Source organism: Haliotis cracherodii, unplaced genomic scaffold (genome assembly GCF_022045235.1).
Source record: "Haliotis cracherodii isolate W230 unplaced genomic scaffold, xgHalCrac1.p SCAF_1, whole genome shotgun sequence".
NCBI lineage: Eukaryota > Metazoa > Mollusca > Gastropoda > Lepetellida > Haliotidae > Haliotis > Haliotis cracherodii.
Window position 1 is genome coordinate 40,186,662 of NW_027266264.1, and position 27,508 is coordinate 40,214,169.

General features: G+C 42.9%; 1 protein-coding gene across 3 annotated transcripts in view; it reads right to left on the minus strand.

The window, feature by feature from the left end:
• Positions 1 to 27,508, minus strand: part of LOC139477914 (vacuolar protein sorting-associated protein 45-like) — an 82,316-nt gene that overhangs the window by 17,015 nt on the left and 37,793 nt on the right. For all 3 annotated transcript variants that reach the window (XM_071260361.1, XM_071260370.1, XM_071260379.1), the window contains 2 exons: positions 7,314 to 7,472; positions 1,961 to 2,068 (listed from right to left, as the gene is read on the minus strand). In XM_071260361.1, the coding sequence (XP_071116462.1) occupies positions 1,961 to 2,068; positions 7,314 to 7,472 (267 nt within the window). The remainder of the gene's footprint in view (positions 1 to 1,960; positions 2,069 to 7,313; positions 7,473 to 27,508) is intronic.

The following is a 27,508-nucleotide window of genomic DNA, read 5'->3' on the forward strand; positions in this document are numbered from 1 at the left end:
GATGATGGATTTGATAATGAAGTCATTAAACAAAAGTTACACTCAACCATTATTGAGGCACATACTTGGTAGACGGCATGCACAGTTTCCCCTACTATGGGAGATACCTCCAAATGATGACAAACACAAAATGTAGGCATACATAAAAAATCTTTATTATGACTTATAAGATTCCTTAAACAGGTTAAATGGGTATCAAGTTGGGTTTTTTTGCATTTAAAAGAAGAATTCATAAATTTCTAAAAGTTCAGCTTGTTGCCATGGAAAAATAAAACAAGAGTCATCAGAAAGATGACATATCCCCCCGGCAGCTGTCTGTAAAGTAACCACAGGTAAATGTGCATTTCTGTATGTGCTGAGTCAAGAGTTGAATGTTCTTTAAGAAGCATACATTGTTTACCAACAAAAGATCCACCATGGTTGCATCCATATGAAATGGAAAGTAAAACGTGTGTTTCTGTGGGGTTTTTATGCAAACAAATGACAAATTACAAGAAACAATAACTAAACAAGCGTATAGTCAACGAAGTCATCTATATCCGCCACCTATTTTAACACGTTATGGTCCAAAACCAGGTAACTGACCCAACATTTCTCTTAGACCATGTCAAAATGGCTGCAATGGAAATTCTAAAATAAACATTTCTAAAACTCCTTAATATCAAATGGCACCAGTTCAGTATGTACTTTATATATAGTTATGCAATGTTTGGCAAGGAAATATTTAACAGATTATTTGTTATACTCCATAAGTAAACCCACCCTATATTAAAACTTAAATCCAACTTGTTGCCATGGAAATGTAAAAAATAAAAATAAAAATAATTCCTAAATAGCAAAAGGCACCAGTTCAGTCTGTGCCTGGTAGACATGCAAAGTTTTGTAAGAAAGTATTTAACAGTTTTTGAGTTTCGCTCTGGAAACAAACACCACCCTTATAGAACCTAAGTCCAACTTGTTGCCATGGAAACATTAAAAATAAAAATTTCTAAAATTCTTTAATAACCAAAGGCACAACTTCAGTATGTGACTGATAGATATGCCAAGTTTCAATCAAATACACTGAATTGTTTTTGAGTTCTGCCCCGGAAAAGGAAATGATTACGGACGGACGGACAGGCGGACGGACGGACTGACAGAGCCCGTTTCTATATCCCTCGCCAACTTTGTTGGCCAGGGGATAAAAAGTCCCCTGCCTCCAACAACTATAATTAACCCTGGCATTAACAACCTTGACCCTCAATTCAGCCAAACAAGTGTTCCCTGTGGGGGACACTTTATTCTATGTCACCTTGGTTGGAGACAGTTGTGTGACATACATTTGTTATTTGTATTATGTTATCTTTCAAGTTTCAATGTTGGTACTTCCTTCAACCCCCAAATATCATCCCCAATCATTTCTGCACCATGTTTGCTTTACCATGTGTCCCCTGCTGGCCAGCCCTTGTGTTAGTTACTTACTTTATTATCAGTTTGTCTTCAAATGACCATTCAATGTGTGTTTTGGTTTATGAAGAAGGAGAGGATTTGTTGCAGAGTTATTTCCAATGGTTTCCCTTCACATTCTTACTGACAATACTGATGCAAAAGGGCAAAAGGGCTTTTCACCTCAAATTCACATTTACAAGTTTACCACTGCAACGCTTGACCTATGACTCTTCCTGGCTCTGATAGCTATCACAGTCTTGTCTGAAAATTTCAATAAAAACTTCTGAGGAGAGAAGTTGCCAGTCGGAGACTAATCAGAAACCTATGTTGTCTTCTTCATGTTCGAATCACGGCCTTTCAAGCCTCCCAATTAAAACTGAGCTGCTTAAAGATCAGACACCTTGCATGGCAGTTTCCAAGGAGCAATTCTGAATCTACCTAGATATATACATCAATGATTGGAAGATACCCATACTAGGCTGATGGGAAAGTACCTGTTCGGGGTATATAGTTTCACCAATATGTTTGTTACCTTCAATCCTTTAAAAAATCTTTTTGTGATTGCGACAGGATCCTGCACTCCAAACAGGTCACTTCCACGGGCTTTCTTCCCTCCATACTCGAGCATGGCTTGAACCATCTGGAAGATTATAACAAGAGTCATCAGAAAGATGACATATCCCCCCGGCAGCTGTCTGTAAAGTAACCACAGGTAAATGTGCAATTCTGTATGCAATGAGTCAAGAGTTGAATGTTCTTTAAGAAGCATACATTGTTTACCAACAAAAGATCCACCATGGTCGCATCCATATGAAATGGAAAGTAAAACAAGTGTGTTTCTGTGGGTTTTTTTTATGCAAACAAATGACAAATTACAAGTAACAATAACTAAACAAGCGTATAGTCAACGAAGTCATCTATATCCGCCACCTATTTTAACACGTTATGGTCCAAAACCAGGTAACTGACCCAACATTTCTCTGAGACCATGTCAAAATGGCTGTAATGGAAATTCTAAAATAAACATTTCTAAAACTCCTTAATATCAAATGGCACCAGTTCAGTATGTACTTTATATATAGTTATGCAATGTTTGGCAAGGAAATATTTAACAGATTATTTGTTATATTCCATAAGTAAACCCACCCTATATTAAAACTTAAATCCAACTTGTTGCCATGGAAATGTAAAAAATAAAAATAAAAATAATTCCTAAATAGCAAAAGGCACCAGTTCAGTCTGTGCCTGGTAGACATGCAAAGTTTTGTAAGAAAGTATTTAACAGTTTTTGAGTTTCGCTCTGGAAACAAACACCTCCCTATAGAACCTAAGTCCAACTGGTTGCCATGGAAACGTAGAAAATAAAAAGAAATAAAATTCCTAAATAGCCAAAGGCACCAGTTCAGTATGTGCCTGGTAGACATGCAAAGTTTTGTAAGAAAGTATTTTAAAGGTTTTTGAGTTATGCTCCGGAAACGAACACTACCCTTATGGAACCTAAGTCCAACTTGTTGCCATGGAAACGTAAAAAATAAAAATTTCTAAAATTCTTTAATAGCCAAAGGCACAACTTCAGGATGAGTCTGATAGACATGCAAAGTTTTGTTAGAAAGTTTTGAATGGGTTTTTGAGTTATGCTCTGGAAACAAACTCTACCCTATAGAACCTAAGTCCAACTTGTTGCCATGGAAACGTAACAAATAAAAAAAATAAAAAATTCTAAATAGCAAAAGGCACCAGTTCAGTATGTGCCTGGTAGACATGTAAAGTTTTGTAAGAAAGTATTTCACAGTTTTGGAGTTACGCTCCGGAAATGATCACCACCCTTATAGAACCTAAGTCCAACTTGTTGCCATTGAAACTTAAAAAATAAAAATTTCTAAAATTCCTTAATAGCAAAAGGCACAACTTCAGTATGTGACTGATAGATATGCCAAGTTTTCAATCAAAATGCACTGAATTGATTTCGAGTTCTCCCCTGGAAAAGGAAATGATTACGGACGGACCGACGGACCGACAAATTAGTGTCAACGCACTGTTACTCACCTGGTTATATGAAGTCAATAGTTCAAAACAGTGTTGGAAACTTAGCAGAGTAAACTTTTCAAAAACTGTAGGCCCAAACATTTTCGCTTAATAAGGGAGACATACTCTTGCAATATAAATTACAAAGCACAACCAGTCAGGCAGAAGCTTTACTGCTATCACACTAAGCTCCCAGAGACGCTGTGGTGAGAGATGAAGCCTACATTTTTTAAGCTTTGTATAAATAACACATGCGAAGGTTTGTTCGATGTTTGGTATCACGAGAAAGCTCTTAACATCAATAATATTACAGTAACCTCTCCAGGAGAACATACGTTGTTGAAACATTTTATTGAATAGAAATTAGTTTCTAATTCCGCTTTTTTCGTAATCTAATATAAGGATCGTGATTGGTCAAAATCAAGCTCATGACCTGAGGCAGCCAATCAATGGGACATGTTGTCGAAACATGTGTCCCAGATTATTTTTTTTCAATAACATTGCAGGAAATAGTTTATAAGTTTTAATCTTTTAATAAAAAATGATAAATTGAAATCAAATATGTATTTTCTGACTTTGAGAAAAGTGATAGATTTAATGAAACTATATATCATTTTGATGTGGCTATGGTCCGGCTGGTACACCTGCCTGCGGGGTTGAAAGAGTTAACAGCAGAAAGGGTTTAAATACTTTGCAGCTGGATCCGTTTTCACTAAGCAATCCCAGCGTTATGATTCATTTACCATGTTCACAGCTTAAAATAAACTGCAGGGCATAAAGGCCCTGCTGAAATTTAAAACTATCATCCCAAGAACAAATCTCGGACTTGCGGACTGACGTCTACTTCGAACACTGGTTTAGAATATCAATAATCTCATCAAATTCAGATCTTGCCTGGATATATCTCTCAAAAATCATATTATCATTTGTTTTGTAGTAGCATTAAAATTACAAAAGATTCTTTATAGATATTGAGGATTTATTTGAAAAACATGACACAAGTAACTACATTTACAAAGTGTTTCATTATCTGACCCAATGAACATGACACGTAATATTGTATAAGGCTGTGGCAACAAATTTCCATCAAAAACTTTCAACTCAGAGCCACATATTCCTAGTTGTTTTTATTCACTTTATTGTTACCAATTGTTAAACAAATGAGGGGCTGTCGGTTAGCCTAGTGGTTAAAGCGTTCATTCGTCACGCCGAAGACCCGGGTTCGATTCCTGACGTATGGGTACAATGTGTGAAGCCCATTTCTGATGTCCCTGGCCGTGATATTGCTGGAATATTGCCAAAAGCGGTGTAAAACCAAACTCACTCACTCACTCACTGAAACAAATGATAAACATTCAATTTGAATTCCATTCACAAAGCTCAACTTTATAATAGTGTCAAACTTCCACAGAAATCAAAACATTTGTGTCTACCAAACGTTTCAGAAACAACAAGCATGAAATACTCATATCCCCGCCAATATGACATGTCCGGCTGTGTGCAATGCATTTGCTCCTGTGAACTATGTTCACTGTACCTTTTCATAAATAGAAAATTGCAGCACTAAAAAGGTTATTACTGGCGTTGTTTTGCCATCTGCAGTTTATGATAGAATATGTAATGTGTTTGTAATGAGTAAGAATGAGACACATGAGATATAACAACTTCTCTATTATAATTAGGAACGAAGTTTGGTGTAGGTTTTAACACCGTTATCAAGCAAGTGAAGTACAGAGAATATATACAGGATAGGAGGCAGTGTTTATACAGTTGAGTAGGTTTAAGATGCAGTTCAGTGTTGTATTTGAGTTGTGTTATTACTTAAACAATAATCAGAGAAGTAGGGGAGTTCTTACTTTACTTAGAGAACATTGAGAGCAGGGGTCACCATGAGGTGTACTGACAAGTGCAGCACCAATCATCTGATTATCTGAGTAGTAGACTGAGTGAATGAGTTGAGTCATTTTCCGCACATTAAAGAAATCCTCAAGTTTCAGTTTTTCACTCAGATCACAGTTGAAATCCCCACCAACTAGGACATGTTCACATTCATGCTGCTGGAAGAGATTCTAAAGTTTCAGCATGAAGTTAGTCAGTGAATGTGACAACCGTGTCCATGACACTTTTGTAGGAACATACACACAAGCAATGCAGCACTTGCCAACAGGAAAGGAAATGTATTCAATAATGCGAGATGACATTACATCACATAGCTGTACACTGTTCTTGAAACTTGTTGAAACATACACAGCAATACCATGTGTTGTGTCTCCTGGATAGACTTGATATCCTGGCAGGTCTCTTTCACTGTAATCATTGATGTGAGTTTCTATGAAACACAAAACATGAAGCACACCAACAAACTTATCCTTCTTCACATCTTCAAAATGAGCACTGAGCGATTGAACAATCAAGTGAGCCACCTTGAGTCCATCGCCATGACTGTTCTCTACAGTGTGTGTCCAGGTGAACAGTCTTTCATTCTGCAATCTAATCATCTCATTCAATGCTTTTTTGTTTACTACAATTTTGTGTTCAGCAAAACCTTCAAGTTTAGGCCTTTCCTTGATTTGACCCTTTTTTTCAAAAATCCCAAAGTATCAAAAGGCACCAGTTTTCCACTACACCTATTTATGTGTCAAGTTTGGTGAAGAAATATTGTACGTTTTTCAACATCTGCTCCAGATATGAGCCCTACTACCATTTTCAATCGAAGTTAAAGTTGTTGCAATGGAAACTCGAAAAATATTTTTGTTTAAAAATCCCAAACTATCAAAAGGCACCAGTTCACCACTAGACCTATCTATGTGCCAAGTTTGGTTAAAATATCTCTCATGGTTTTTTAGGTTCTGCTCCGGAAACGAAATGTGATGCACGGACGGATGGACAGATAGAAGGACGAAAGGATGGACGGCACCCATTCCTATATCCCTCTTCCACTTCCTGGCGGGGGATAATAAAGCTGTAAGTATTTCATGTCAAGCTGGTACAGCCCCATCACTGCTTATTGCTGAACTCTCACAACTCATAACAAGCCAATCTCATAGTAGTTCAGTAATAAGTTCTGGTCACTTAAGGATGACAGTTTTGCAGGCTATCTTCATTTATCTTTATCAGAGCTCCAGATAAGCTTTTGGTGTTGTGGGTATTTTACCCATGCATTTTAAAATCATTGGGTATCAGTAATTCTAGGTGCGTATTCAAATTTCTGTTACCCACTAGTTTTTACACATGTGGGTATTTAAGTTAAATATTTAAAAACACTATTCATCTAGTCCCTGCAAACCGGTGTCGTGTGGGTTCGAGAGCTTTATAGGACTCAAAAATACCACCATACTTCCACAAGAAAGTGTTATGGCAAATGATCATGATGAGTTTGGCAAGGTTGACGGAATGCCAACTTATAATTTCAATATAAGTTGCTCATTTGCTAATCAAATACGCAGGGTTACTTCACAATACTTTGATGATACGCACAAGTTTTATTTTTGTAGCGTATCTGTAATGTTCGTTGCGTATTTGATACGCTTGGATTATATTTTACTGCGTATTTCTGCATTTCTGATGCGTATTTCACGCAGATACGCAGCTTATCTGGAGCTCTGTCTTTATGAAAAACTGTCAAGCTTCAAAACCTGAACCTGCCCAAAGAAGACATGTAAATATTTCACTGATCTAGCTTCACTTCATTTATGAGAGTTTCTATCAAACTTGAATATGGCAAAATGTTTAAACGCTAAGTGCCATTGTGTCTAGTAGAGATCTAACAGGACCAGTAGATTTTTCATTTGTGCTGTTCTTTTGGACCACTGACAAGTGTTGGTGAGTGCCAGGTGACCTGTGAAGGTGACTACACTTACAGATCTGTAGTCCTCGCTCAGGCCTTTTTTGCGAAGTGTGTCGACCAATCCCGAAACATCGTTGTTTGTGTGATTCTCATATCGTAAAGCATACAGCATCACCATACGGAGCATATCCAGAGGGCGCACACTGTCACTGGACATGAGGCTCTTGATCTTCTGTAAGGAGAAATGTATATTTTAATTGAAACAAGAAAACAGCATTATCACTGTCCCCAGGGCACATTAGACTTTTGTTTGTGCATATAGTAGTGAACAATAACAAAGATGAGCATTTCTGATTAAATGCAATGCTTCTATACTTACCTGATGCTACACAGTGCTTTAGCTTCCCTACCTCATACAAACAGACAGTACTGGAACGAAGAGACAGTTTAAACAGACTACAGTCTGTGCCTCGGCATCCACCAGTTATCCCCCTTGGCCCCTACTCCTCATATTCTTCACTGGGTGACATCAGACTTCGAGGACACAGTGGCGCCAACGGTAAGGCGGAGGAGGAGGACGAAGTCCGGGTGGGCCTATAGGTGTAGCGTCAGGTAAGTATAAAAACATTGCATTTAATCAGAAATGCTCATGTTTAACCTTACCTGACGCTACACAGTACTTTATTCGACTGATGGAAGGCGGGCTTACCGTGAGAAGAGCCAGGCACACTGAAGAAGCACAATCAAAACTGTCCGGCAGGAAGCTCAGCAGGCGACAGCAAGCAGCGGCTCCCGGGACGGCAGGCAAGGGGATAATATGCAGTCAAGCCCTCTCAGAACAGAATGGTGGTCTGAAGGTAGAGAGAACAATGCTTGACAGAGGGTAAAAGTAAGGTATTCCGTGACCAGCTCAGCACAAGGGATGGTCCTACCTTGTCGATAGGCGTCGGCGGTGCCATTGGGGCCGCAGACAGCCATGTTCGTCGGCCCCGGCACGGTCAGTGGCGGTGGGGGTTGGTCAGCTGCTGGGCCAGGACAAGTGGACCAAAGCTATGTGTACCCGCGACGTCCTCCACCAAATTGCGAAGATAATGGCTGGCGAAGACAGTAGTAGATGACCAGAAGCAACCCTTCATGATGGATCGGACGGAGACGTTAGCATGGAGGGCCAGCTAAGAAGACAGGGCACGGAACTCATGTGGATTGGAGGCTGTAGGTGGTGGTAAGTCAGCACAACGATAAGCTCTCAGGATAGCAGAACGAAGCCAGAGGGAGACTGTATTCCGAGAGATCTCTGCAGAACTACGGCTGGAAAGAGGGATGAACAGCTGCTGGCGCTGCTTGCGATGTTGCTGAGACACCTGAAGATAATGCCGAAGGGCCCAAACTGGGCAGAGAGCGAGCTCCAGGTCGTCATAAGGGCCAACGATCTCTGAAAGAGACAGGACGTGAAATTGCCGATCCGTTTGGCCGGGCAGTTGGTTTTTGGCGATAAAGTCCCAAAAAAGGCCAAGGTGAACCAAACCGTGAGGACGCTGGTCGAATCTGATACGGGTCACATCCAGGGCATGAAGCTCGCTTACCCTGGCAGCTGTTGCAAGGGCCAGGAGAAAGCAAGTCTTCAAGGTGAGATCTTCAAACGAGGCAGACGCAAGTGGCTCATACGGAGCCCGGCGTAAATCCTGCAGAACAACATTGAAATCCCAAGCTGGAGGGAGGAACTTCTTAGTCTGGTCCTCCAGTCGAAAACCTCGGATCATGGCAAAAAGAGCTGGGACCGATGATAGCCTGGAATCTCTAGCGATCTTGAGGACAGAATTAAGCGCAGCAAGATAGGTCACAATCATGGAACCAGCCAAGTGACGGGATTGGCGAAGGAAAACCAAAAAATCAGCCACTTGTGGAATGGTGGCCTCCACTGGAACGATGCGCCTCGACAAGCAGAAGGTCTGGAACGACCGCCACTTGTCATCATATAGGGATCGAGTGGAGGGACAATGAGCTCTGGAAACAGCTGCCGCAGCAGGCGCTGAAAAGCCTTTAGCGGTCACAGACTTCTGGAGACACGCCAAACCTGCAGACTGTAACCGTCGGGGTCTGGATGAGGTTGTCTGGTGTGAGGATTGAGCAGCAGATTTGGCCATGCCGGGATACGCAACACAGGTTCTCCAGCGAGCTGAAGGAGCTTGGGAAACCAAATCCGGGATGGCCAATAAGGCGCGACCAAAAGCAGACCCAAAGGATAGGTCCGGGTCGCCTTCTGAATGACCTGGGGGCGGAAAAGCGTACGCGCTTCGGCCGACCCAAGACAGAGCAAGGCCGTCTACTTCCCAAGCAGCTGGGTCCGGGACCGGAGACACGTTCTCCGGCAATTGGTGGTTGCACACCGTTGCAAAGAGATCCACGTTGGGAGTCCCCAGGCAATCGCACCCGAAGGTTTCCGGGTGGAGCATCCACTCTGTGGGGGACGGGCGATCAGGTCTTGACAGGGAGTCGGCTAAGACGTTGCGAAAACCTGGAATGTGATGGGCTCGTATCAGAAGAGGAAGACTGTCAGCCAGATGAAACAGGCGAAAGGTCTGCTCCAGGAGAGAAGCAGATCGAGTCGATCCTTGCTTGTTGATGTAATACACCACAGTGGAGTTGTCTGAGGCAACCATGAGATAACTGTTGTGGAGGATCAGGCGCCAATGACTAATTGCCTGAATGACCGCCTCCAACTCCAGATTGTTGATGTGCCACGCACATTCCGCAGGAGTCCAAAGACTGGAGGCGGTTTCCTGGAGAAGGTGGGCGCCCCATCCTTGGAGAGACGCGTCCACGAAGAGATGGTGAGTGGCCTCGAAGCCTGTCATAGAGGAACCACTCAAGACGTTTGATGGGACTAGCCACCACTCCAGGAATGGACATAATTCTCTTGGCAGAGGTCAACAGCCCGAGAAGACTCTGCCACTGGCGGAGATCCAGAGGTTGAGAGAGGGCTCTCCTGACCCCGGATTGGATTGCTGCGAACCGAACCAGAGGAACTTGTATCAAGGAGAGGTCTGTCAGAAAAAGACCGCCTATGAAGGTGAGATGGCAAGAGGGAGTTGAAGGGTGAAATCCCGCTGAAGAATCAAGGTTTGATGGACGCCATGACCGAGGATGCAGTCGTCGAGGTAGGCCCCGAACCGAATCCCCCTGCAGTGAAGAAACGCCACGATGGGAGCAATTTCCACTGAAAGTGCTGGCCCCGGAAGATGAAGCGGAGGAAACGACAATGTGTTACCTGAATGGGAACGTGCAGGTAGGCATCCTGGAGATCCAGACTGATGAGGTTTAAGGAGGTGGCACAGAGACTGGATGGAGATCATCTGGAAATGTGGCGGAGGCGCGAGATAATGGAGGTTGAATAGCGCCAGATTGTGGATCATTCGAAAAGGTGGGATGAACCCTTTTGGGGCACCAGGAAGATTGGAGAATAAAATCCCGGAGTGATGGAATCGGTGTCCAGGAGATCCACTGCGTTCTTGGCGATCAGGAGATCGATATTGGCCTGAAGATCCGGCACATCGCGAGGTCGATATGGAGGTTCCACGGGAGTAGTAGTCAGAGGAGGAACAGCACGGAGCTGCAGGCGGTAACCATGACGGTGGATCCGAGTAACAAACAGATCCTGGAGCAGCTGCCAATTCCTCCAGTAGGTATGATGTCTCCCTCCCAACTGGCGACCCGGTGAACACTGGCGATATCTGGTGACTGCTGAAGACGGCCTGGTGATAGCAGTCGATCCGGCGAACGCTGGAGACTGGCTAGCGATAGCTGGCGATGGTCTGGTGAAAGCTGACGAACCGGTGATCCCTGGCGACTGTCTAGCAATCTCTGGAGATGGCCTGGCGACAGCTGGCGAAGATTCGGCGAAAGCTGGCAACCCGTCGATCGCTGGTGACGGCCAGACAATAGCAGACGACGATTCGATTAAACGAGGCGATGGTCCTGCGCCGGCTGGTGATGATCCGGTGACGCCTGACAACGATAGGGAGACAACGGCGATAGCTGCCGACGGCACTTGATCTTAGAGGAGGCAGTAGTGCAGTCGTCAGAAGTAAGAGATCTGCGACAGGGACCAGAAGCAAGCGGGACGAAGTATTGGACGAATGACGATCCGGCGACAGGCGGGAACTGGCAAGATAAGACTCCTAAATAATAGGATTTATGTCACTAGAAAGTCATAAATCACAAAATGAATGAGAGATTCACCAATAGTTTACAAAAACCATAGCAAAAAGGTGCCTTAATGCACTACAATATCACAAGGTAAGTAGAACTCTTGTTCCGTACACATCTGTCCATCGGACAGACAGAGAAGAATATGAGGAGTAAGGGCCAAGGGGGATAACTGGTGGATGCCGAAGCACGGACTGTAGTCTGTTTAAACTGTCTCTTCGTTCCAGTACTGTCTGTTTGTATGAGGTAGGGAAGCTAAAGCACTGTGTAGCGTCAGGTAAGGTAAAACATGATATTAACTATAAATATGTATCTCTGATAAGCATGCAAACATTCATGTAGTTTCTCAGGAAACTTGTCCCCGTTGAAGACAGGATACACAATATCTAAAAACATGTAGCAAGGGACAAAACTCAAGAAATAGTTTAATTTATGGCACTAGTTTTTCAACTCAGTCTTGATGAGTATCTCTTAGATATGCACAGTGCACAGGTCAGTCACGTAGATTCCTTGCATGGGTGACCATGTTTCGGCCGCTTGGTTCCTGAGAGTGTTTCGTGGCCTGTGGGGGCTCAATGGGCAAATGACTTTGTTCAAAATGTGCCTCTCTTCACCCAGCTGTGAATGGGTACCTGGTAGGATGAGATGGCAATGTAGTAGTTAACCTTCCAGCACCTAACAGGCAGCTTGGGTTGTTTACTCCCAAGGGATCTGAGAATGACCGTTGAGTGTGCACTGATCCATGCCCCTGTGTGGTGTGGAAATATGTGCAATATATAAGACCTTTTATTATTATTAAACTTTCATTCATGTAATTCATTCCTTTCTGTTTCGTCTTGTCTAGTCCCCATTTAACACATTATACACTTGGATGAAATCATGTAGCAAGGGCCTTAAGTTTGTAAAAAGGGAATTTACGACACCAATTTTCTAACTCATTTGCGATCGGGACCAGTAACATCAGTGTGTAAAATTCATTTCTCTAACTTTTGAGAAAATTTGTCACCATTGAAAAGCAAAATGAAGACCAAAAAAAGGACCACTTTGTGGCTGGGAATAAAAGTTAATGATGATGACAGTGATCGTGACCTTTTGACATCATTATAACATGTTAAAGGAATTAAAACTAATAAACTTTATATAGTTACCTGCATTACTCCTACTTAATGCATATTAGTGCTTTTTGTTGACAAAAGGAAGAGCAGTGTGAAGTCTTGCTGAAGAAGTTGTTTCAACTGCCCTTGAGGACAACCCTATCACACAGCCCCTACATGACCAATGGAAGTGATGACATCATGGTCTTCACATTACTGCTAGAAGCCGGAACATCTGAAGACATCGTGGGGAGGAGCTCTGTGATGGGTGGGTCCGTGTAGACGTAGTTATGCAGGATATACAAATTTAAAAAAATACCTAGAGATTTTACCAGAATTTTTAACTTATCCTGCATTACACCTTAATTCAGGCTGTATCCGACTGAACTTGGTGGAGGGCATACCTTAAGATATGGTATTTTCATCCAAACTCAGCATCCAACCACCATTCCTGTTGACAGGGAAAGAGGGAGTTAGGTATGCCGTGTATCCAGAAATCAATTCAACTACAGGAAATAACAAAAGTTATAGTTTCATAATTGATGTACTGAGCTAAAATGCGCATATCATGTAGCCTTCTAGTCAAGGGTGGTACGCACCAGTGAGGTAAAAATCCTGGCTCTGGAAAGGCGAAGGCATTAATGATGCAAAAACTGTGTCTGGTCTTACTAACAGAAGGACCAAAGTAGTGCTTGGAGTTCCAGAATTTTCGTCATATCTGCTGTAGAAGAGAGTGTGAAGGGTCTGCTTCCATTGAGAAAGAGCCAGAATGAGCGTCTCCAGTTCGAGGTTTTTGATGTGCGATAGCTTCTGAGCGGCAGACCACAACCCCGAGGCAACCTGTCTTCCCAGAAGAGATGCATCAACAAATAGGGGTGATGAGGTTGTTAGCTCTGTCAAGGAGATGTCTTCGAAGACTTTCGATTCCATTGTCCACCACCGGAGGTGAGGTATTAGACGGTCCGGGATGATGATGGATATATACTTAGTCAAATTAAAAACTTCACATTTTTAAAAGTAATCCCATATATGATATACAACGGAACAATGTATCAGAGAAGGTAATTTTTAATCGTTAATGTCCAAAGAAGGATTTTAATTAACGGTGGTAACCATAATTTGTTCCAAGCACCTACGGTATTCGGTAATAACATCAACAGTTTAAATCATAAGTCCCAAGCACGAGAATCTGATGGCACACAAGTTCAGTAGCATGTATGGCCACCATGTGCATTGACAACTGCCACACATGGACCTTGTGATGCTTGTGAACACATGATTGGGAAGATGACGCCATTGTTGCTGCAAAATGGTGCCAAGATCTTGCAAATTCTGTGGTTGGTTCTGGAGAGTGCGCAGACTTCTGCCAAGGGCATCCCAGACGTGTTCGATGGGATTGAGGTCGGGAGACCTTGATGGCCAGTCCATGACGTTGACTCCCGCATTCTGAAGGAAATTCCTTGTCCAAATTGCTGTGTGGGGCCTGGCATTGTCGTGTTGGGAGATCAAACCGGGTCCATGTGCTGCCATGAAAGGCAGAGGTTCTGGTGCCGTTCTGGTGCCAGTACCAGGTCTCGGTAAGCAGCAGTGTTGAGGTTGCCACGGATGACAAGAAGCCTGGAACGTGCATTGCCACAGAAAGCACCCCACACCATGACACTTCCGCCTCAAAAACTGTCAACTTCCTGAACACAACACTGGGCGTAAATTCATGACAGCGCCTCCACACCCTCACCCTACCATCAGCAAATCGAAGATTAAATCGGGATTCATCACAGAAGACGAGTCTATCTAAATGTCGCTGTGCCCACAATTGACGTTGACGTCTGTGTAATTGAGTCAGAATCGCCCCGCAGTATGGCCCTCGTGCTTGAAGTTGAGCAGTTTTCAGACGGTTTCGAACATTTTGCGCACTCAGTTTACCCCTAAACAGTTCATTTCTGGTTGATGTAGCCGTAAAAAATCGGTTACGGAGGTGACGTAAGACAATCTGACGATCCTCTGCATGTGACGTCACACATGGTCGACCTGGCCAAGGGCGATCAGCGGTGGTACCCGTTTGCTGTAGACGCGTCTGTAAATCACAAACAGTCTATCGACTACAACCCATCGTCCTTGCGCCTTCAGCTACGGAAGTTCCTGTCTGCAACAAGCCGATGGCACGTTCACGTTGCACATTTGAAAGGCGTGGCATGACAAATGGCCGTAAAGACTTTTGTTTTCTTGTGTTTTTCTTTTTTCATTAATGACAAGTATGGCTGAAAACATGTGCGGTACAGGTTGGAGGTCTTGACTTGTTTGGAGACCCCGATGAACTGTAGGCAGAATGACGCCTCGAACTGGACCCCTCTCAAGTGGATGAATGACGCTATCGATTTGGTGATGCGTGTAAACAGCCACAGGGCCAAAGAAATTCCAAACGGGAGGACCGCTCATAGGTAGTGGACTCACATGAAGATGAATCTGAGGAATTTCCAGTCGGCAGGATGTTAATATGCCTGAGCATGGTCATCCTGAAGTAGGGTGGATGATCCAGGTATTGTTGTTGAAGATGGTGAGATTGTGTATCATGCAAAACTGGTCCAAGCCCCTCTTGGGGATAAGGAAGATTTGCGAATAGAAGCCTGGTGTTATGGCTGGGCCCCTTTGGCCAGCATCATGTCAATGTTTGTATGAAGGAGCTGCTGCTGAGTAGGGGGTCCACAATGGGCAACGATGTGAGAGGTGGGTCATCTATCAGGGAGACCCTGTAAACGTGGCGGAGGATGTTGGTGACGTATGGGTTCCCCAGGATTTCCCAGTTCCGCCAATATCTGTGCAGTCTCCCACCTACAGGGGTGTCGACCACTTGAACAACTGATTCAGACTGAGTCCCCATGTGTTCCACCTGTCCCTGAAGATAGGCGAGGATGGTGGTGAGATGATCCAGCCTGTGGGGTTTATCCTCGGATAATTCTGTAGGATGGCCCTGGAAGAGGACACCATGAGGGATAGGTATGAGGAAGTGTCTCACTATACACCCACGCATGGTGGTAGGGCGGTTAGAGCCTGTTATGCGGTTGAGGTCCTCGTCCAAGATATAATCATAGTCTGCCTCTTGTATCTGGGTGCCTTGAAGGAGGGGGTAAGCGACAGCTGTGGCCATGTGACCATGTCCTTGATGAAGGGAGAGAAGGAGCATTGGCCTCAAGAAGGTTGTCTAGCCAATCTACCACCTGGTTGAGACCAAGGTGGGCGTTGACCTCCGTAGTAGATCCTTCATACAATGGCTCAAAGGAGCCCTTGGAGTTCGACAAGTAGCCGCTGGAACGGCGCAGCCTTGCCGGTAAACGAGAATATGGTCGTAGTGAAGGTTAGCATGGGTGACCATGTGGAGATTACGCCTGAGGTGCCAGCTGACATAGCTATCGCAGAACCTGGGGTGTCTATCCTGGCTGATGTCTGGGTGAGGGATGACCTGACCGGGGAGGAGGCGGGCTCTGAAATGTCTGACATTTTGTTCGTTTACAGGCCTGTTGGGTCTTACGCTTTCGGAATAGTCCAAGATATTTAACAAAAACTGTAGGGGAAAGCGGGAGACAGTCTTCACATTTTGTTGACTGGGTGCACAGGGACATACAGTTTAGGCAGAGGGGATGGGGATCCAACACCGATTTGTTACGTCAGCAAGATGGCTACAAGCAGGGTGAAATCATGTGAAATGTATGAAGATACAAACCGAAATATTCACTTAGAATTAGCACAACAAGTTGAGAAACAAGATTTTATGCTGGGAAATCACACAGGTCTATCCACTGTGAGTAACAGCAGTAATGTGAACACCGTGACGTCATCACTTCTGTTGGTCACTTGGAAGCTGCGTGATAGGGTTGTCCTCAAGGCTAGTTGAAACAACTTCTTCTTCAGCAAGACTTCACACAACTCTTCTTTCTGTCAACAAAAAGCAGTAATATGCATTGATGAGTTGCATGCAAAAACAGGAGCATCTGCTGCCCCAACCTTTACCTGAATGCCCCAAACTCTGCAACTAGCCGCCTTAAAAACAAAGTTACGCACATGACCAATGCAGTAATACTTGAAAACAGGAAGTCCTGTGCCTCTGGCCACTTTAATGATAAAGTTATAAGAACTTCTACTATCAAAACATCATTGTGAAACCCAATGTCCCTTGCTTGATAACAAAGTTGGGAGCAAAGTTGTAAACAAACAGAAACCGATCGATCAGTTCATCGGGGTTGGCAGGGCATTGATGTTACCTCAGGAATATGCACAAATATATAAGACTTGTCCCAAAGACACCGAAATTATTTATTTTTCAACATAATCCATTTCCCCATTGATTTACTTTTGCCACCAATGTTGGAGGAATTTTATTCCCGTTGAGTAAAACACCTTCTACTGGTTGTCCCAAAGACAGAGCTTTCTCTATGTTTGGGGACAGAGCAGTATGACAGCCAGATCAGAAGAATGAGCAGGGTGCTGAAGCCATGGTGTGACTGATTTGAGCACTGTTCTGACAGAAGAGCACCCTTTTCCTCTTCTTCTCACTTCACAAATATCTTAATATTAATTTTATATTGTAATTGCCTCCAGAGTGCATCATAATAAGCTCCGTCTATTGACCAGCCTTTTTGGAAGATAGTCCACCATGATGACATCCTTGGCATCCCAGAACATGGAGGACAGACTTTGCCGTATTTGGTGGTGCTGATGTCAAATGTTCGAACCCTGGTTTCATCCGTAGTCACAAATCCTTTCTGGATCAGATTCAAAAAGAGTCTGTCCTTTTTTTGATCAGATGTCTGAAGCTATGAACTGAGTGAGTAAGGTTTTACTCCTCTTTGGGCAATATTCCAGCCATATTATGGCAAGGGACACCAGAAATGGGTTTCACACAGTGTACCCATGTGGAGAATTGAACCCAGGCCTTCAGCGTAAACCACAAGGCTACCCCACTGACCCAAGAAGCTTAGGAACCCAGCAAGCTTATTCTTTATTCATTGCCAATGTCCCTGTGAAAAATGCTTACTGAACTAACAATATGACTGGATAATGTTTGGTGCTGCTAATGTCACAGGCTTTCCAGGACCATGGTTGTCGTGTTCAAGGCCCTCCCTGCCCATGTAAGCTCTGCTACCCACCTCTTTACAATGGTATAGTCAGAGCCATTTTTCTGCAAGTACTTAGTACCATGATTACTACACAGTCGTCAAGTTTGTCCATTTTCCAAAAGTCATAGACCATTGTTTATTTCAGTCTATTGTCACAGCAAAACAATTAGTCTGCAGAAAAAGGCATTTAAGGGAAAATGACAAACAAACATCACAAATGACCTTTACTGTGATTTTGCACTCATATCTAGGTCACTTAAAACCTTTTACATGGGGCTACTTAATAATTCATACCTCTACAGGATCAAGGAAACCCATGACAGTTAAGTATTGTGAAAGGTCAAGCAGCAGAAAAAGACAGTATCCAACTCATGCTCAAAACAGATGTGCAAAACAGAACAGCACACCAGAAGAGTGAGACGCTGTGCACCCCAAGGTGCATACAGGACATGGAGACAGTGGGAAACTATGCCACCCAAGGTGCATACAGGACATGGAGACAGTGGGACAATGTGCACCCCCAAGGTGCATACAGGGCATCGAGACGGTGGGACAATGTGCACCCCCACGGTGCATACAGGACATGGAGACAGTGGGACAATATGCAGCCAAAGGTGCATACAGGGCATGGAGACAGTGGGACAATCTGCAGCCCAAAGTGCATACAGGGCATGGAGACAGTGGGACAATGTGCACCCAAAGGTGCATACAGGACATGGAGACAGCGGGACAATGTGCACCCAAAGGTGCATACAGGGCATTGAGTCAGTGGGACAATGTGCACCCAAAGGTGCATACAGGGCATTGAGTCAGTGGGACAATGTGCACCCAAAGGTGCAAACAGGGCATGGAGACAGTGGGACAATGTGCACCCAAAGGTGCATACAGGACACGGAGACAGTGGGACAATGTGCACCCAAAGGTGCATACAGGGCATGGAGTCAGTGGGACAATGTGCACCCAAAGGTGCATACAGGACATGGAGACAGTGGGGCAATGTGCACCCAAAGGTGCATACAGGGCATGGAGACAGCGGGACAATGTGCACCCAAAGTTGCATACAGGGCATGGAGACAGCGGGACAATGTGCACCCAAAGGTGCATACAGGACATGGAGACAGTGGGACAATGTGCACCCAAAGTTGCATACAGGACATGGAGACAGTGGGACAATGTGCACCCCAAGGTGCATACAGGGCATGAAGACAGTGGAAAACTGTGCACCCCAAGGTGCATACAGGGCATGGGGACAGTGGGACAATGTGCACCCAAAGGTGCATACAGGACATGGAGACAGTGGGACAATGTGCACCCAAAGGTGCATACAGGACATGGAGACAGTGGGACAATGTGCACCCAAAGGTGCATACAGGACATGGAGACAGTGGGACAATGTGCACCCAAAGGTGCATACAGGGCATGGAGACAGTTGGACAATGAGCACCCAAAGGTGCATACAGGACATGGAGACAGTGGGACAATGTGCACCCAAAGGTGCATACAGGACATGGAGACAGCGGGACAATGTGCACCCAAAGGTGCATACAGGGCATTGAGTCAGTGGGACAATGTGCACCCAAAGGTGCATACAGGGCATGGAGACAGTGGGACAATGTGCACCCAAAGGTGCATACAGGACACGGAGACAGTGGGGCAATGTGCACCCAAAGGTGCATACAGGGCATGGAGTCAGTGGGACAATGTGCACCCAAAGGTGCATACAGGGAATGGAGTCAGTGGGACAATGTGCACCCAAAGGTGCATACAGGGCATGGAGACAGCAGGACAATGTGCACCCAAAGGTGCATACAGGGCATGGAGACAGTGGGGCAATGTGCACCCAAAGGTGCATACAGGGCATGGAGTCAGTGGGACAATGTGCACCCAAAGGTGCATACAGGGCATGGAGACAGCAGGACAATGTGCACCCAAAGGTGCATACAGGGCATGGAGTCAGTGGGGCAATGTGCACCCAAAGGTGCATACAGGGCATGGAGTCAGTGGGACAATGTGCACCCAAAGGTGCATACAGGGCATGGAGACAGCAGGACAATGTGCATCCAAAGGTGCATACAGGGCATGCAGACAGCAGGACAATGTGCACCCAAAGGTGCATACAGGGCATGGAGTCAGTGGGACAATGTGCACCCAAAGGTGCATACAGGGAATGGAGTCAGTGGGACAATGTGCACCAAAAGGTGCATACAGGGCATGGAGACAGTGGGACAATGTGCATCAGTAGTATAGGTAATAGGGGTTCTGGCTCACTTCCACTGGAGCCGGATTCATATACATATACTGCTACTACAGATGGAATTTTTTATGCCAAAATGATTATGCGATTCAACGATAGTCATGAGATGTATTAAACGAAACATCAATATTAATTAATAATGAATAAAATTTACTATAGCCCACGAGGATATTGGAAAGGTGTAGGAGCAATAAAAAAATTAGCCACCGCGGCTAAGGTATCTAAAGATGTGGCCAAGGATTGGTTAAAGAAACAAGCGTTGTGGCAAATATACTTACCGGCACCGCGTTATATACCGAGGAAGAAGTTTGATATTTTTACGACGAATGAAGTTCACCAGGCTGACCTCTTGTTTCTTCCCCACGATAAGGTAAAACGCAAAACGTATAAATACGCTTTAACAGTATTGGATGTGGCTAGTCGATACAAAGAGGCTGAGCCATTAACCTCGAAAGAATCAACAGAAGTAGCTAATGCACTGAGTCGTATAAATAAGCGCGGACCACTAAAATGGCCTAAGCTATTTCAAGTAGATCCCGGTCGCGAGTTTATGGGATCGGTAACTAAACTGTTAACAAAGCACGATGTCGAAATCGTCCGTGGTGAAAGAGAGGCCCACCGCAGCCAAGCTATCGTCGAAAGATTTAACCGGACTCTAGCGGAACGTTTGTTTGGCTATCAGTATGGGATCGAAATGAAATTCGAGCGATTGAGATCAACCGAATGGGTGACATGTTATCAGCCGTTGTATCAGCGTGAATGATGAAGTAACGAGATTAATAGGGAAGAAACCATCCGATGCTATTAGAATGAAATCCGTGACTTCCGAATCTTCAGCACCGAGGAGAGGCCAAGAACGAAAACTTCCGGATAGAGTAAGGGTAAGATATTTATACCAGCCCGGTGAACTTCAAGGAGGCCTACGTCGCGCAACCGACCCCATATGGTCCCTTAAGACATATAACATTTGTAGATAGGTTACGAAAGAAGGAGAGCCTATTCTTTATTATCTTCAAGATGGACCGGGTACAGCATTTGTACGAGAAGAGTTGTTCATAGTTCCCGACGGTACGGTATTACCACCATAACCATAAGCATAGGTAGTTACACCATCATTATCAATCCATCTCTTTGTATCTAAGGGGGGTAATGATGTCTTGTTCATTCTTAATCCATATATCCTATGATTGTAACTTCTTAAAGAGTTCATCTCGTGTTTGAACGTTCTACCGTTGAATAATGATTCTTTATACTGTTCGTGTTTGATATGCTTTTTTACCACATACTTCTTAACACCCTTGGCTTTTCTTATCTCCCCATTATAGGACTTTTTTATAGAATACATCCTAGGTCTTAATCCGACATACTCCGCTATAGGGGTCCCAGCACATTCATCCTTCATCTTACCTAACACCTTTTTATTTACTACGCTGTGCAGTGGATTATCTTTAGTGTAATCGCTCGTGTCATACATATCTATTTTTTCTGCCATATCTTTATACACATCCTCTGTTTGTATTTCCATCAACAAAGAATCTGTGTCGGTATATAACACCTCGCATCTATCGCCGTATTGCTTCTTAAGTTTGTTGTAATAAAAGTCATACATTAAGTGTTTTGACAAGTCCAGAATACTCATACCAACGTACACCGGTCTGTTGAATTTTATATTACTTTTCTGCATATGCAATGCGGCTAAGTCGTTATCAAATATCTTGCTTCTGTTAAAAGCCGGACTGGCTATAAGTTTCCTGAGTCTTTCTTCCTCATTAGATCTGACTAATTTAACATCAACACGCTTCCTTAGATTCTCCATAGTTTTACCAAACGATAGATACAACTGGAGATTTCTGCAGTGAACTATATATTTTGTTTTATCCATCAAATTTGGTACGAGTTTTTCTATGTTAGCTAACCTACTATTACCCATCAAGGAGTGTTGATATTCCGACATCCAATCTTTATTAACCATTAATCTTTCAGGAGCTAGCCGATAACTGTTATGATCCTTATGTAAGGAATTTGGATATTCCAAGTCAACTTCTAGTATGTACCCTTTATTCTCATCATTATTATGGATATTAATAACATTGATATTATCGATATCATCAACCCATTCAAAACCACCCGTGGGTAAAGGTTGACTTATAGCCCATCCGTACAAATTGTTAGTGTCGAGATATAATATGTGCGTGTCGGGCTTACTCGGATCGTATCCTTCCACTAATTTATATTAGCCTTAGAATACCTTTTCGCCGCCATCGATATACCACCTCTTAATCCTTTCTCAATAAACAAGTGCATATCGTAATCTGTGAGTAGTTTTAGTTCTACGCCGGTCTTCTTCAACAATGCAGCCCACGATAGTGTCCAAGCCGTATTGCCGGGTCCAAGCCGTATTGTTTTAAACACGTCTTTCTAAATATCTCGAATATATCGGCGAGTAACAGTACATCGGTTTTTAAGTACAGATCGTGATAATCACCTAAATTCTTACAACCTGATTTATCCCAGACTGTCAGAGCGTGTTCATAATCGGCATCTGTTATTCTAGATTCTGTTAAGTTACTATAGAATGATTCGAGGGGTGGTAATTCAGTTTCTTCGAATCTAGACCAATCATCCATATATTCGTAAGGATATACACCTTTTCTCAGCAACAAATGACGAGTTATCTTATCGGCATATTGATTTGTTATCGCGAAGTCATCGGGATTGTTCGCATTAGCTAAATTGTCCAGGGAAGATAACAGAAACTGTACGGAGTCTATGAATCTAAGCCCATTACTTTGCATTATTTTAGATTTCCCATTCTTGTCCGTATAATGTATAGGTTTAGTCAACGAAAACGATATGTATTTTTCCATATTATTAGGAATGCACGTTAAACTGCCGTCGGTCTTTGAGATAGCTTGCATGATGAGATGTGAATCGTATCCCCTAAGGTTATGAAACACAACGGGGATGGGTATTGTTTGAGAATTCATTTTTAGTTTCAAGTTACACTCGTTATGCGCGGCTCCCCGATAATTACCCGTGACGTGGCAATGATCTCTTACGGAATCCCCATCCAGGGGTTTATTACAAACGTGACAACTCGTTGACTTCTTGTGGGCCCTCCAATCATCCCTCGTCATACGCATGGGTTTCTTACACGATAATTTTTCCCTGATTATTCTCTCTTCATTTTGTAGATATTCTAGGAACTTTCCTGCTGCATCGGGTCCTCTGTAAATCACGGGAGTGTTTGTTTTCCCATCATACCTTACAACTATATATCCAAACCCACAAGGAATATGTTCTTGAGTTTTGTACGTACCTTGATTGCTATGGTTGGTATTTTCTATGGGTTTGATAAGCGCTTCGAAGTCGGCATAAATTACGTACGGTACTGGCATTTGATTACAATAATGTTCAAATTTTAATATATTTTTTCCCTCTTTAGGCATATCGATCCTGATAGCATTCTGTCCAACACCTCTACAGTCTTCTTTATGCGCTTCTAATAGATCTTGTCTGCTGTACCCATGTAGGCATCTTTCACAGAAATATTTCTTTCCCTTATATTTAGTTTGATCGTATAGCACCCTGTTTAAACTCTTTATCCACGTATAATGATATTTTCCATCTTTTTCGAACAGAAATGAATTGATTCTGGGAATATGTTCCGGAGCGGAGCTTATCCTGTGTACAACAATTCCTTTAGAATGTCCGAAAACATTTATAGCTAAATTATTTTGCTTTTCCACCTTATCAGTTTGTGATATTGGTGTAGGTTTGTCTATACCATCGAAGTTGAGTCCATCGTTTTGGGGATAGCTAGAAGGTCTATCCGGATTCTTGTCTACGGGGAACAATGTAGATCTTATCATCATTCTTAAACAGTTATCTGATTTATTTTTTACATTAATTATGGCTTTTTTCTTCTTATAATACGGGGGTAAATCTATATAAGATCCACCTTTGAAGGGCATATAATTCGCTATATCTAAATATAAACTATCGATTTTATCCACACCCCAACCCGAACCTCTGTTAGTCCAATGTTCTAAAGTTTCCTGTATCCTCTGAATTGATGTATCTAATGATGCGTTTATAGTATCGGATTCGGTTATAACTTCTTGATTGCTACGGAAATATGGTTCGGTATATTCGACGCTATCGTCTGTGTTACTTTTACTCAATAACATTTTAATCGTCAGCTGGTATTTTATACTATGTAAATCATCTAACTCCTCGTTAATTTCACTCGATATGATGGGCTTAATATCGTTAACATCCATGTCGGAATTAATATCCATCTTCCAACCTCTTAGATATTTACCAACGCCGGCAGATATGGGTACAAATATTAATTCTTGTTGTTGAATATCATCATCATTATCATTATCAATATTATCATTATCAATATTATCATCATTATCATCATCATTATTATCTAGTAAAGAGATCAATTCAGCTCTTCTCATTCGAGAATAACCTCTCAGCCCACTGTTTCTCACTCGAGCTTTGAGTTCTCTAACAGTCTGGGGTTTGTTGTATTCCAAACCGAGTAAGGTAATCAATTCAGCTTTTCTCATTCGAGAATATCCACGTAGGCCACTTTGCTTTGCCATAGCTTTTAACTCTCTGACAAAAACCATTGTGGTTGAATGGTATATGCAAAATGAGACAAATGTCTAATTGGTTGTTTTCATATATTTAAATACGTTTTCTCCCCAATCTATTCCTCTCATTGATGTAATCTCCCTTCCTAGCATAAATAATCTGATTCCTGACCCTATCAGCACCGTGTTTCTTACATAAACAATAACGACCTTTGACCCCTATCCCGCATTCAGAACACGTATAGTTTATGTGTCCACGCTTGATGTAATAGTGTATACCGCAGTAAATATCAACACAGCGTCGATTACATAGTGTCGTCTTCCCCATGAGTGTAAATTTGTTTGATGAGCATATCCTTCATTGCCATTGCTAATCAAATATCCATAACCATCATACCGATAAAATCATAACCATTAAAATCTAGCTTGGGAGGTGTGGCTTTAATAATCATTTTAGCCATACGAGCATAGCCAATGGCCAAGCCGGTGACCACCGCTGAATGATACGTCGCGTTTACCAACATTTTACCGTCTGTAACTGGAGTAGTCATGCTTCTTATAGCATTATATGAGGACTAACCTCTAATTGAACTTGTTGTTGCGTCGGGGGTGATGTTTTCTCTTCTCCGGTCTTATAAAACAACCATACAGCCGCTATACCAGCAACTCCTACTAGTGCCCATGTTTTAATCGGATAAATATTTGAATTATTTATTAATTTCGCTTTCCTTGCCAGTCCTCCCTTCCTTCCTGCGGCTATTTTTTTGTTTTTTTTAGTAACTCTGGGTTGTTTTGGTGGTTCCTCATTCTCTTGTTGTTCCGTTTCCGCAATCTGTTGTTGCGTTTCCGCAATCTGTTGTGGTTCCTCTTTCACAATCTGTTGTGGTGTCACCTGTTGTGATTGTGTTTCCGCAATCTGTTGAGTCTCCATTATTTATTTGAACTTCGTTCTTTATATTATTAAGTGGGCACGTATGTTTAAATTGACAATACCTAGCCGTTATTAAAGCTGTGGTGAGTGGAGTTAAAAACATTCCGAATCTATGATAAAACTCACAGCTCACTGCGCTAAAAGCGTGTTCGATGAATGGGTCTTTCTCGAGAGATTCGCATAAATACAGGCGATGTTCTGCCGGGATAGGGAGAAACGTACTAGCTACGACTGTGTATAGTTGTTATATAGACGACCCTATCGTTTTAGTCATGGTAGCTCCCAGTCTAGACTCGTAACGCGCGTACAGTTTTTTAATCTCTTCATCGATCATGTTATCAATTTTCTCGATGGTATAATTTTCTCCCAAATATTGGGAACATTTTCCACCGGCTACCAAAGCCGCGAGTCTTTCCCTATGTTTATCTAAAGATTTATCTACATCAGGCTCTTTGAGCATTTGTTCGATGAGTTCGTCGCATTCCATAATGTAATACCTAAGGAGTTATTTAAGTCTAACATAATGGAATATGACATATCCAATAAAACCCGTAATAATGAACTGTTGCGAAAGAATGAGGATTTCGAACCACATTTTATGTCATATTAACCGCTAATGTTCAACTTATCATAATTTTGCTATAATTTTGCTATAATTTTGCTATAATTTGCTAAGCAATTGCATAAGCAGCTGGTTGATCGGTTTTTAATACGAGTTTACAGTGCTTCGTTGCCGCTAACAATTTTCGGACTTTATCTCGTTCACCCTTGGTATAAATGACCTCATTTTCGCGTAAACATTCCTCGAATGAATCTCGATCTTTGCAATGAAAGAGTGCTACCCATTTGGTCTGCTCTCTGAGATCTTTCAGGACAGAGTTGTATTTTTGAGTAAGTACCCAAATGCTATGTTGAGTATGCCGTCCTGAGAATGCTAAATAAGAAAGCATATCTTTCTTTTTTGTGAGTTCTTTACTCGCGCTGCAGTGATCTATTGCGAAAAGGGTTATACTCGGAGACAGTCTTGTAAACGATCGCCCGGATCGACTCTGTGTACCCCGTCGTCATTCATTACCCAATCTCTCGATAAGTATGTTTTATTAACGCTTATAGTCGGACACAGAATAATAATATGATCGAAAACGTCCCGATCATATTGCCCGCATATGATAGCGCAGTGCGGATCTTTAGGTAGAAGATTATTAATAGATTGCTTGCACGAATCTCGCATTCTGTATATTAAGTTGCGCATCCATAATCACGTACAAATATATGTTTAATTTACCAGCTGATTCCTGAAGCTTCGTTATCTGTATGAAGGCACCCTCGCTAGCATTTTCTATTCTCCTCCCACTGCCGTGTAGTTGGTCATCATCCGTTGTTCGCATGTCTAGCCATAGCGCATACTTCGTGGTGAGGTATTCACCCATCGATACACTTCCGAGAGACAGATCTTTCACGACCGTGTTAACTTCCGGGGAGCGTTTTATAGAAGGAAGTTTTTTAATCTCATCCCACTGGTGATACGCTAGCATTCCTTGGCTATATAGTTGATTAGGAACGCCCTCGATAGTCAATTCTACTTTTGTAATCTTGGGATCGTAGAACTTCTCGGTATTTCTTTTAAACGCATCGGAGGGGTCCTCGAACAACATTAAAATACCCTTCAACGACCTCGTGGAGACGTTTAGATTTATATTCCACATCGTATCTTTTCTGTCACTCGTGATCTTTCGGTGTCGCAGCACGCGATCGTACAAAATGGCTAAACTTCCTGAATACTGGTTACGAATTTGTCTGGCTAATTTGGGATCCGTTATCATATCGTACTCGAGCGAGATATTGTCAGTGGAATAGCTAGTATCTTCAACAGCTCTGATTACTCTACCGTAGTCATTAAAAGTGAGTTCGTATTCTAACCTATCGCCTAGGGATGCTTGATAAAAGGGCATGTGGGAATCTAGTAATTCAAAGTCTAGGGGAACATAGAATCGGTTACCTAATGCGTCGACAACGGCCTTATCTTTTTCGTTGGTATCAACACCATTTTCAGCGCCCATGCGCA